General features: G+C 42.7%; 1 protein-coding gene across 2 annotated transcripts in view; it reads left to right on the top strand.

The window, feature by feature from the left end:
- CDC42BPG (CDC42 binding protein kinase gamma) overlaps positions 1-13,222 on the top strand; it is a 304,707-nt gene that overhangs the window by 140,353 nt on the left and 151,132 nt on the right. For both annotated transcript variants that reach the window (XM_077459264.1, XM_077459254.1), the window contains exon 4: positions 7,112-7,207. In XM_077459264.1, the coding sequence (XP_077315390.1) occupies positions 7,112-7,207 (96 nt within the window). The remainder of the gene's footprint in view (positions 1-7,111; positions 7,208-13,222) is intronic.

The raw sequence follows: 13,222 nt of genomic DNA, 5'->3' as shown, positions 1-13,222 counted from the left end.
AATCCCAAAACAGGTAAAAATACAGGTGCATCAAAAAAAAACTTGAATATCCTCAAAAAGGTAAAGTGATACTAAAGTGTCTTGTTTATTTTAAAGGAAAACAATTTTTTTTTATACTTGCCTGCTCCTTTGCAATGGGTTTTGCACAGAGCAGCCCAGATCCTCCTCTTCTCAGATCTCTCTGGTGCTCCTGGCCCCTCCCTTCTGTTGAGTGCCCCCACAGCAAGCAGCTTGCTATGGGGGGCCCCCGAGCCGCAGTTCCCTGTGTCCATTCCAACGCAGAGCCATGGCCTGACCATGCCTCTCCTCATCGGCTCACTGACTTTGACAGCAGTGGAAGCCAGTGGCGCTGTGCTGCTGTCTCGGTTAATGAGGGGAGTCCGGGACAGCTGAGGCACTCGTGCACATTGCTGGATCTAGATGTACCTCAGGTAAGCATGAGGGGGGGCTGCTGCACACACTTTTTTTTATCTTAACTACTTCTATACCGGGCCATAGTCATGACGTCTGCAGATGGGATCTCCCATCCGTAGCGGGCGTCATATGACATCCTCGGCTTCTTGCCCCTGCTGGGGGCCCTCAGCGCGGCAATCGGGGATGAGGCGTGTCCCTCACACACAATCCATCCCAGATTGTGTAAAGAGCCACTAAAAAAATGGCTCTTTACCACGTGACCAGCTGTCCAATCACAGCCGGTCACCTGTACCGTCCACGTGCACTGTGCTCATGCACGCTGCTAGGGTGTACATAGAGAGGCGATCGGGGACGAGGCTTGTCGCCCTGACGCAGCCCAACCCCCGTTCACAGTATGTGCCAATGAAATTGGCTCTTTACCACTAGACCGGCTAATCACAGCCGGTTAGTAAACAAACTGCGGTAACGAGATGTTACCGGCTTCTCCTCCTCGCACACCGATCGTGTGTGAGAAGGAGATGGCGGTAACATCTCGTTACCGCTTACAGTGTACACCAACCACACGGATTGCACCCCCCCCAATAAAGCGTACCTGTCACCAGCCTATCGGAGTACATGTCTCCAGGCCATCAGAGTACCCGAGTACCTATCCTGCAGCTCATGCCTCATAGAATTTATGTTGGGGTGTTTGCTTTCCAAAATGGGGTCATTTTTATGGTAATCCCACTGTCCTGGTACTCAAGGAGCTTCAAAAGTGTGATGGGTAGGAATGAAATGAGATGTGTAATTTATGCTCCTAGAACGTATGAAGGTACTACTTCAATGTTGGGCCTCTGTATGTGGCCAGGCTGTGTAAAAGTCTCAAGCGTGGTATCGCCATACTCGGGAGGAGTAGCAGAATGGGGGTGGAATTTTTGCTATGTACATGCTTTGAGTTAGAAATATCTTATAAACTGACCAATTTGTTTAAAAAAAAAAATACGTTTTAATTCTTTCCACGTTTTCCGAAGACTTGTGGAAAAGAAATTGAACCGTTAAAAAGACTCATTATGCCTCATGGAATAGACATTGGGGTGTTTGCGTTCCAAAATGGGGTAATTTTATGGGTAATTCAACTGTCCTGGTTCTCCAGGGCCTTCTCAAATGTAATAGGTCGTTAGGGGGTTCTAGGAGCATAAATTACACCTAATTTCCTGATGGTGCTCCCTGCATGTTGGACCTCTGTGTGGCCAGGCTGTGTAAAAGTCACAAAGTCACACATCAAGTATTGCCATACCAGGGAGAAGTAACAGAATGTATTTTGGGGTGTAATTGGAAGTAAGCATATGCTGTGTGTGAGAAATAACTTATGACAATTTTGTGTGTGGGGGGGGGGGAATCTTGCATTTCCTAAGAATTGTGGGAAAAAAATGACGACTTCCAAAAACTCACCGTGCCTCTTACTAAATACTTTTGACTGCCTACTCTTCAATAAGGGGTTATTTGTACTTTCCTGGCATTTCAGAGCCTTAGGCTACTTTCACACTGGGGCGTTGTGGGCACTGGGGGTTAAGCAGCGCTATATTTAGCGTTGTTTTAGTGGCACTATGCGCCGTTAGTGGGGCTCTTTTAACTCCCGCTAGCGGGCGAAAAAGGGTTAAAACCGCCCGCTTTGCAGGCGGGTTTGCAGTGCTGCCCTATTGTTTTCTATGGGAAGGGGCACTTTTAGGAACGGAAAATACACCGCTCCTACGGAACTCCAAAGATGCGGCTTGCAGGACTTATTTTGACTGTCCTGCGGGCTTTCACACTGGAGAGACAGCAGCAGCTGTTTCAGGGCGCTTTGCAGGTGCTATTTTTAGCGATGTAACGCCTGCAAAGCGCCCCAGTGTGAAAGGGGCCTTAAGAAATGAGAGAGGCCGTCAGTGAATCAGGTGTGATCAATTTTCAATGATTTGCACCATAACTTGTAGACTTTCAGAGAGACTTGAGAATATCCACTAATTTGGGTTATTTTTACCAAAGATTTAGCAGTATACATTTTGGCCCAAATTTATGAACAAAAATTACTTATTTTCAAAATGTTATCATAGAAACGAGCAAAACTTTTGAATTTTTTTTTTAAATTCAAAGTGTGAGGGCGCTGAAAGCTAAAAACTGTTCTGGGCAGTAAGGGTGTATAATTGCCCTGTATTGAGGTGGTTAATGCATATAGAATGCAATAAGATGAAAAACCTTTTTACAACCACTTTTATTTCAGTAATTCAATTTAAAAATGGAAACCTATATATTTTATAGCTTCGTTACACACAGAGTGATCTATTTCAATTATTTTTTAATTTTGTTTATGGCTTGCAGCTAGTAAATACTAAATTCAGTATCTCAAAATTAGAATATTACATAAGACCAGCAGAAAAAATAAAGACTTAATACAGAAATGTTGACTTACTAAAAAGTATGTCCATGTATAGTATACACTCGATACTTGGTCGCCCCTTTTGCATGAATTACTGCATCAATGCGGCGTGTAATGGAGGCGATCAGCCTGTGGCACTGCTGGGGTGTTATGGAAACCCAGGTTGCTTTGATATCGACCTTCAGCTTGTCTGCATTGTTGGGTCTGGTGTCTCATCTTCATCTTGACAATACCCCCACAGATTCTCTCTGAAGTTTAGATCCATGATCATTAAACCAGGTATTGGTACTTTTTGGCAGGGTCGGCAGGTGCCAAGTCCTGCTGGAAAATGAAATCAGCATCTCCGTGAAACTGATCAGCAGAGGGAAGCATGAGGTGCTCTAGAATCTAGAACACCAGCAGATTATATGGCTCCCCAAATCATCACTGAATGTGGAAACTTCACACTGGACCTCATGCAACTTGGATTCTGTGTCTTTGTACTCGTCCTCCAGACGCTGGGACCTCGATCGATGAAATGCAAAATGTACTTTTTGGTAGAAAAGAGGACTTTGGACCACTGAGCAACAGTCCCAGTCCTTTTTCTCCTTAGCCCAGGTAAAACGCTTCTGACGTTCTCTGATTTAGGAGTGGCTTGACCAGGGGCAGCTCGTCCATTACAGGCGCAGCCTCCCCTTTTCATTGCCACTGCCACCCCCTATTCATGCATCTGGCCCCTTTCAGGATACCGGGCACATGAATTACTGCGGTGGGGGTGTTTTTTTTGAAGCACACGATTAGAGCCAGAGGCTCTAATAGGCTTCAAACTAGGGTGGGCTCATGGTGCAGATTATTGCGCTCAGAGCCCTCCCAGGTGTGTTAGAAAAGCAAATGAATATTCGCTTTTCTAACACTGAATCCGCCAATTGGGAAGCGTGAACATCCGACCCTTGCCGCCACGGTGACTGTTTGCCGTCCCGCCCCCCCATAAGAAAAAACACCACCTTGACACAAGAAATGCAACAGTTGTAGCCCATGTCCTGGATACATCTGCATGTGGTGGTTGGAGCACTGACACCAGCTGTCGTTTTCTCTCCTTTTGATTCTCCTCCAAATTCTTGAATGGCCTTTACTTCACAATCCTCTCATGCCTGCAATTGTCCCTGTTGCTTGTGCATCTTTTTTCTACCACACTTTCCTTTTCACTCAACTTTACATTAACCTCTCTAGCGGTAATCCCGAGTCTGGCTCGGGCTGGGATTTCAGCACCATAAGCGGTAACCCAGACTCGGGATCTCATCGCTGGATACAGGGAGGACACAGGGAGAAGTTACTTGCCTTGTCCCCTGGATCCAGCGATGTCTTCCACACTGTGATCGAGCTGTCCTCCGCTCGATTCACACAGTGCCCGAATGCCGCCGATCTCCGTTCCCTGCGACGTTACGGCACATGGGAGCGGAGATTGGCGCCAAATAAAAAAAAAAAAAAAGTAAAAACACAGTACTGTGATCTTACAGATTACAGTACTGTATAAAAACATTACACACCCCCTTTGTCCCTAGTGGTCTGTGCAGTGCCCTGCATGCACTTTTATATTATAAATACTGTTTTTTTTTTCTGCCTGGAATTTGGAGATTGTCCATAGCAACCAAAAACTGTCCCTTTTTTATGTCAAAAGTGATTTTAGACCAACTAGAAAACAGCGATAATAAATTATAATCACTTGCAGAATTGACTGATAGCGATTTGTGGGGAAATTTGTCATCAAACACTAAATCTAATGACAGCGACAATTCTGCAAATTAGCAAATTTCAGTGTTTTTGAATTTGATTACATTATTGAATAATTTTTATTATTATTATATTATAAACTTTACCATACCCGGGATGTCTGCTACACTCTGGTTTGAACAGATTTAAGAGAGTTATTCCTAAGAATTACGGGATTACAATATAAAATGCCAAATTTCCATGCAAAATAATTGTACCGCTTTCAGCACCTAAAACCTAATCATACCACCAGGGAGGTCAATATGCTTGGATACAGCACTTCTGGACAACTGTCAAGTCAGTAGTCTACCCCATGATTGTGTAACCTATTGAAACCTACTGAAAAAGTCAGACCATTTAAAGGCCCGGAAACCTTTTATAGGTGTTTTGCGTTACCAAATTTATCGGCGTTAAACATGTACCTTCATTTTAAGAGGGAAGTTTCCGGGAAAAAAACTTATTTTTTCCCATCTGCAGACTCCATGCAGCCTGATCAATGCCCATCTGCAGACTATTCAGTCTGATCAGTGCCCAGCTGCAGATTCCATATAGCCTCATCAATGCATCAATGCATCTGGATCAGTGCTGGAATTCACCGAGCTACCATCTCCTTTTTACTTGGCTTTGGCAGTCACACACAGTCCTGCCTCCGCCACAGGCATTGGACCAGTGTTCTGTCTATCAAAGGAGTTGGTCCAATGCCAGTGGTGGGACTGTGTGACTGCCTAGTGAGAGCCGAATAAACAGGAGATGATGCCTAAGTGAATTCCAGTGGCGCTTGTCTCCCCCCCCCGAGGCAACCTATCGGTGTATAATGCACACACGTGATTTTCCCCCTATTTTCAGGGGGGAAAAGCGTGTGCTATACGCCGATAGATCCGGTAATTGGCTGGTTAGAGTGTGACACCATGAGCCCAATATTGAACTTTTTCACACTATTCAAATTTTCTGAGATACTGAATTTTGTTTTTTCACGAGCTGTGAGCCATAATCAAAATTAAAAGAAAGAAATGCTTGAAATCTATCACTGTGTGTAATGAATCTATGTAAAATGAGTTTCACTTTTTGATTTAAATTGCTGAAATTTTTTAATATTCAAATTTTTTATTTTTTTTTTTGTTTAGGTTTTCTTTACGTTATTTCACCTGGTGATCCTGCGAGTAAGACACTTCCTGCCATATGGTGTCTGCATTTTGGATAAAGTAGTAAAGCAGACACCTTTTGGATAGCAGCATTGTCAGTCTGGGAAGAGGGTAGTGTTATAAAGCTCATCTTAATCTGCTAGTCTAAGCAGCTACAGCAAACTATCCTCTTGGGATAAAGGTTTTACATGAATAAAAGTTGTTTATTGTAAGCACCCCTCTGTGTTAAAAGGTTTGTCACAACCCTCTAATTCTAACTGCAACTTTGTCTGGGCAGCTTGGTCTGTTAAAGTAAGTTGCAAAATAACAGACTTACTGGCCAGATCGCCAGGTGAAAATAAAAGAAAAAACCATAAAAGTAAACAAATGCAATCATATCTAAGAATTGGAAAATGTGCAATTTAATACCGCTTACTTAGACATTTTTGGTGTGACACTTTTTCCTTTTTATATGCTGGGTCTTCCATATTTTTGCAGACTCTGTTTATGTAATGAGCGAATATGACTGCAACATGTACACAATAAGTTTATTTACATCAAGCTGATCTTTTACATGTAAAACGCTGAAGAGTCTACATAATGCTTTAACACAATTGTCCTTTCATAACCAGTAATGGCAGTTGCATACATTGATCATCTAGACATAAATTGACATGTTGATGGCTGTGGGTGAATTAGGTTAGAAAACACAAATACTGGCACCCACAAGGGAGTGCCTATGTGAACATGCACAGAAGTGCCCGAGTGTTTTTTCTGTGTGCTTTCCTTTCCTCCCACTCTTTAAAACCTGGTTTAAAGTATTTGTTCATCTTTACAGAAAATCTGTAACGGTGAGCTAACACTGGACCCCCTGTCCCTGCTGTAATGGTCTGTAATGGCGATCCTAATCTAATTGGTCAGTATCACATGGATGCCACCGACTAATCAGAATCCGCCTGGTCTGTCCTTGCAGTGCTGGATGGAGACGAGAGAGTGTACATTTCAAATCCCCAAACCAGTGGACCGGCTTCAAAGAGCCCTGACCGTTCAGGATCACCAGAGGCCAGCACAACAGGAACCAAGGGTGGGGAAGGGGTCCAGTGTTAGGTCACCTTTTACATATTTTCTGTGAAGATTAACCATTTGTGTGCACTCTATTACGGACTAGACGTAACTAAAATTCATAGTTGGGGGTGAAGGGATTGCAAGTAAAACACGTCGCCCAAAAAGTGCCTTCACCAATACCTTGTGTTTCAATAAAATATATCTGGTAGGGTACAGACCAGCTAAATACTAACTAACCGCTAAACATTGGGGATGATGGAAGGAAGATGATTAGCAAATAAGAGGTCATCACAACTAACCAAGAATGTAGCAAATTAGGCAAATTCTATACAATTTATTTTAAAAATAACAATGTTCTGTTCTGCAGACTGCTTGTTTCCGTGAAGAAAGGGATGTTTTGGTGAAAGGAGACACACAGTGGATTCCAAGCTTACACTACGCATTTCATGATGATAGCTACTTGGTAAGATATTCCGCTGGCTTTGTCTGTTTTGTTGCTGAATCATGTTTTTTGTACCATAATCAACACTTCATCTTTTAAGGTACACACAGTTGACAAGCAAAACACAGTATTCTGCTGCCATATCCTGTGCTAAAAAACGCACCTGCGTTAAATTTCTAAAATGCAAACTAATTGGCAACTGATGGTGTATAGTGAAAATCTTGTACTAGATTCCACCAGAACAGTGATGGCTCTCCCTCTACATCTGATGTCTTTGTTTGCCTGATAATACTAGAACTGAATCGCCTGAAATGTATTTTCAAAAAGTTAGGGGTGCCTGGTTTCTGGCCTTGTTGGGGGGGGGGGGGGGTCCATGGCCTTAGGCAGTGTACGGGCCTAACCTTCTGTTAGTCAGGCACACAGCAGCGCATTGTGGGAGCCAGGAGGAACGGTACACCCATACATCATAGCCAAGATTTCTCTGATTTCTGCAGCACAGCAAATGGGGCAATGCAGTTAAGTAGGGAGCAGTGTGGTGGCTATACAGAACACTGTATATGTAAATTTGCAGGTAATCTAGCATGGGCTGACTTGATGAAAAAATTCTAATGATCCTAACCGTTTAGTGTCAATAGTTACTTCAGATGTACCAGATAAGTATTTAGTATTTCTTCCTTGAAGAACTGTTTATTCAGCAATATCACTGCTAGTGTCTTTGTTATGTATTCAGTTAGCTTCCCTTTATATATAAATAGTGCTAGTGTCAGAATTTAAACTTTATAGGCAAGAAAGTACTTTCCTGTGTCTGGCTACATTAAGGGGAAGACCAGGTGATCTATGCATATATAATATTAAAATGGGAAGAACTGTTGCCTATAGTGATCATTGTGCTCTTTTAATTTGGGGTGGGCTGGTGGTGAAGAAAATAATTTCACCATTTTGGGCAACACCTCCCATTTTAAAAATTTTTTCCAAATGTAGTAAACAGGCTCTGTATTCTATAGTGCGTGGTTTCTCCTGATTGCAAACTGCTACCCAAATATTTTGGTATGGTGTAAAGAAGGGCAGTTCTAATTGTATGCATATGAACCTGTTCCAGCTAGAGATGTAAAATTTCCTGAAATTTTGAAGCCATGGGAAAAGTGTGTGTGTGTGTGTGTGTGTGTGTGTGTGTGTGTGTGTGTGTGTGTGTGTGTGTGTGTGTGTGTGTGAATTAAAAAAAAATTTTTTGGAGGAAAAAAACAAAACAGCAGTTTTTTACTAAGTGAAAGTCAACTTGTTACACTGGGAATGTAAACCGCAGTGTACAGTAAATGTAACTTCCTTTTTTATAATTGTATTTTACAGTGCCTTGCGAAAGTATTCGGCCCCCTTGAACTTTTCAACCTTTTGCCACATTTCAGGCTTCAAACATAAAGATATAAATTTTAAATTTTTTGTGAAGAATCACCAACAAGTGGGACACAATTGTGAAGTGGAACGAAATCTATTGGATTTTTTTAAACTTTTTTTAACTAATAAAAAAATGAAAAGTGGGGCGTGCAAAATTTTTCGCCCCCCTTGCGTTAATACTTTGTAGAGCCACCTTTTGCTGCGATTACAGCTGCAAGTCGCTTGGGGTATGTCTCTATCAGTTTTGCACATCGAGAGACTGAAATTCTTGCCCATTCTTCCTTACAAAACAGCTTGAACTCAGTGAGGTTGGATGGAGAACGTTTGTGAACAGCAGTTTTCAGCTCTTTCCACAGATTCTCGATTGGATTCAGGTTTGGACTTTGACTTGGCCATTCTAACACCTTAATACGTTTATTTGTGAACCATTCCTTTGTAGATTTTGCTGTATGTTTGGGATCATTGTCTTGTTGGAAGATAAATCTCCGTCCCAGTTTCAGGTCTTTTGCAGACTCCAACAGGTTTTCATTCAGAATGGTCCTGTATTTGGCTGCATCCATCTTCCCCTCAATTTTAACCATCTTCTCTGTCCCTGCTGAAGAAAAGCAGGCCCAAACCATGATGCTGCCACCACCATGTTTGACAGTGGGGATGGTGTGTTGAGGGTGATGAGCTGTGTTGCTTTTACGCCAAACATATCGTTTTGCATTGTGGGCAAAAAGTTTGATTTTGGTTTCATCTGACCAGAGCACCTTCTTCCACATGTTTGGTGTGTCTCCCAGGAGGCTTGTGGCAAACTTTAGACGAGACTTTTTATGGATATCTTTGAGAAATGGCGTTGTTCTTGCCACTCTTCCATAAAGGCTAGATTTGTGCAGTGTACGACTGATTGTTGTCCTATGGACAGACTCTCCCACCTCAGCTGTAGTTCTCTGCAGTTCATCCAGAGTGATCATGGGCCTCTTGGCTGCATCTCTGATCAGTCTTCTCCTTGTCTGAGCTGAAAGTTTAGAGGGACGGCCAGGTCTTGGTAGATTTGCAGTGGTCCGATACTCCTTCCATTTCAAAATGATCGCTTGCACAGTGCTCCTTGGGATGTTTAAAGCTTGGGAAATCTTTTTGTATCCAAATCCGGCTTTAAACTTCTCCACAACAGTATTACGGACCTGCCTGGTGTGTTCCTTGGTCTTCATGATGCTCTCTGCGCTTTCAACAGAACCCTGAGACTATCACAGAGCAGGTGCATTTATACAGAGACTTGATTACACACAGGTGGATTCTATTTATCACCATCAGTCATTTAGGACAACATTGGATCATTCAGAGATCCTCGCTGAACTTCTGGAGTGAGTTTGCTGCACTGAAAGTAAAGGGGCTGAATAATTTTGTACGCACCACTTTTCAGTTTTTTATCTGCTAAAAAAGTTTAAATTAACCAATAGATTTCGTTCCACTTCACAATTGTGTCCCACTTGTTGGTGATTCTTCACAAAAAATTAAAAATGTATATCTTTGTTTGAAGCCTGAAATGTGGCAAAAGGTTGAAAAGTTCAAGGGGGCCGAATACTTTCGCAAGGCACTGTATATTACAAATGGAATAACAAGGACTGTATATGTTCAGAACATTTTACCTACATTTGAGAACAGGTTACCACCCCTGTCCCCCATAATTTAAAAGCTTCTTGCCATTATGCATTTTCAGTTATTGACAATGCTGATCCAGAAGCATATATTGCTCTTGCAAGAACTTTATAAATTGACACCTGAAAAATCAGGAGAAAATCTATCTATAAATGAAGGGATTGTGTATTTTTGTGAGGATCACTTCCTTACGGATGTAGCTTGTGAAGAAACACTTTTGTGGTGATCCAGAAGCAGTAGTGTGTTTCTGGAATGAGGGAAAAATCTACTTATGCTTTCATTATGGTCCTCATTTAATTCCATAAAATGCTTTTAAATGTCTTTAGGGCACCTCTGACATGCAAGGATGTGTTTTGTCATTATTGTAGCATTTGGAAAATTTTTGATTTTTTTTTTTTTTTTTTTTTTTTTTTTCCCCCACAATATTTGCCAATTGCAGCTGTGCTCTCAGCAGACATTGTGCTGTTGAAATGTTTCCAAAATCTAGATGTTCTCGCCATTTTTACTGAGGGTAGGAAAAGAGGAAAGTTTTGGATCAGGCTATAGGTAAACAATATGCTGTGATGGTTGCGAACATTGATATGAATCATTTAAAGGTGTTCAAGATGGTGCCTGGACCAGAGCTGTAGAAAGGAGCTATATCTGATCGGGCTTGTTCCCTCAGTGCAGACTAGGTCCACGAACCACCATCCAACTCCTTTCTTCCCTGCTGCGTCTCGTATGCCCAGAGGCAAGCTAGGATCTCCCAGAAAGAAAGCAGGAAAACAGAAATCTGCTTCAACCTCATGAGCGCGAGCATGCTGCGCTCCCTCTGGCCACGTGGCATCACAGCCTGTGCTGGATCCTGTGACTGCTGCCTCTCCAGCAGGCCTCGCAGCTGTCAGGACTGCAATTAATAACTGCCAAACAGTGCTCACAAACTAAATTGAGCAGCTGCAGACAGATATTGGCCTTGACCGTGATATGGTTTCCAGGACCGGATGGCTATGGCTGACACCACTAGACCACATTGGCACCCTGCATACCCTGAAGCTCAAGGTCAAAGCCTTGGAGGCCAGAGCTGAAGATGCCAAAAATGGAAATCGGCAAAATTAACCTTTTGCATTGCCATCCCAGAGGGGCCGGAAGGTGCGGACCCCGCTAGATTCCATGAAAGCCTGCTTTGTACTCTGCTTTCGCAGGCTATGTTCTCTAGTTTATTTGTGGTGGAGGGGGCCCATTGCATGCCAGCGGTACAAGACCCTCCAGGCGCCCCACCGAGCACCTTTTTAGATTTAAGCTCCTCAACTATCGTGACCGCGACTTGGCACTTCAAGGGGACAGATCTCCAGGGGAGTCGGTATAAAAAAAGTGAAACTGATGTTCGCTGACTATTCAGTGGTGACGCAATGCCTCCACAGATCATTTTGATGCTGTTAAAGCCCAGCTCTACGCTAAAGGTGTGACCTATAGTATGCTGTTCCCAGCGAAACTTTGTGTTCAGGATGGCGGAGCCATAAGATTTTTTGCCTCACCTGAAGATGCTTCCTGGGTGGAGACTATACCAGCTTTTTGTTATCGCCTCATCTCTCTTCCCTGTCGGATGGTTAATTTGTTTCCATGTTGTGTTATGTTTTTTCTGACGGAGGATCCTGATCTTTGCACTCAGCACGCTGAGATGCGTCTGTTTCACAGGTCATATGCAACTTTTCTCCTGTTCCATTTCATCATTGACCTGAACATATTCTTGCCCTTGTGTGCCTGCGCACCACATGAGCTGTCTGATTCTCCCTTTACTCTACAACTTCCCTTCTACAGATAACGGAGTTCTTTTTTAAGCTTGTGTCCTCAACGCTGTTTGAGAGACCCGCACGGCTTTACTAGGTGGCATCCTTTTTCAATGCGCAGTTGCGCCTTTGAAACCTTGCCTATCTTGAACATTTACCCCCATGGTTTCACCTTGTTTGGTTTGGAGAATAAAACCTACTCCAGTTTTGGGGAGTGTTGGACTGTTTTGGGGGTGGATCTTTTTTGTTTTATGGTACCTCTACTTTCTATAAAAAAAAGTAGATCTTGCATTTTTCTTTTTTTTTTTGTACCAGTATTCTGCTCTATGGAATGCACTTTAAGGTTTATTTGCCTTGCGTATTCGGCTCAGCTTTTTTACTTTTTTTTTTTTTTTTTCTACAGCTATTAACGCTCTCCCATTAAACGTTCCTTAGTGTTGCAATTTTTGAAGTTCTACAATGGTCATATTTGTATATGTAGAGATCAATTTCATAGGCCGTAGAGTGAGTCTAAAAAAGGTTTGGGTGGGCTTCTATTACGCTACATATTATTCTTGTGCTCAAGGAGGCTGCATTCTCCTCCACAAATCCTTTCTATTCACTTTGCTCCATCTCAAACTGAACCCTAAAGGCTAGTTTGTTGTACATGCCTTGATTGATTGTGTGAAACTGGTTATTGTTGGTCTGTGTATACCTCCTCCCGCCTCGATGCAGTTACTTAATTGGTTTCTCTCCTGGCTACCTACCCTACACACTTTTTGCTGGCAGGTAAATAACATGATTCCCGATCCTGCTATGAGAGAGCTCCATCCAGATATACCTTCTGATTCTGATTTGACTAGGTGGGTGGAGGGATATCAACTCATGTTTGGCAATGGAAATACCCAGATTTCAGCACTTTATGTGCCACTCTGCTACCCATAAATCTATGCCTCAAATTGACTTGATGTACACGAATCCCTTGGTTCTGGCTCGAGTCTTGTTTTTCCATACTTCAGTGATGGTTTCAGACCATGCTCCATTGATGCTCTGTTTCCACCGCTCTGTTGCTCCATCAGAACGTCTTTGGGGGTTGTTCTGGATTATTGACCCTGAGATGAAATGCCTTGGGGAGTCTCTCTTCCACTCTAGTACAAGCAGATCAGATGGGTTTTATAACTGGTAAGGGCACTGATATTAATATTAGGAGACTTTTTACAAATATGTCTGGGCCAGGGAGGGATGATGGTGTGTTGGG

Source organism: Lithobates pipiens, unplaced genomic scaffold (assembly GCF_037356315.1).
Source record: "Lithobates pipiens isolate NorthernLeopardFrog02 unplaced genomic scaffold, aLitPip1_a1.2 Scaffold_10, whole genome shotgun sequence".
In the NCBI taxonomy this organism is placed as follows: Eukaryota; Metazoa; Chordata; class Amphibia; order Anura; family Ranidae; genus Lithobates; species Lithobates pipiens.
The sequence above is the reverse complement of the archived record's forward strand: the minus strand, read 5'-3'. Positions and strand labels throughout refer to the sequence as shown.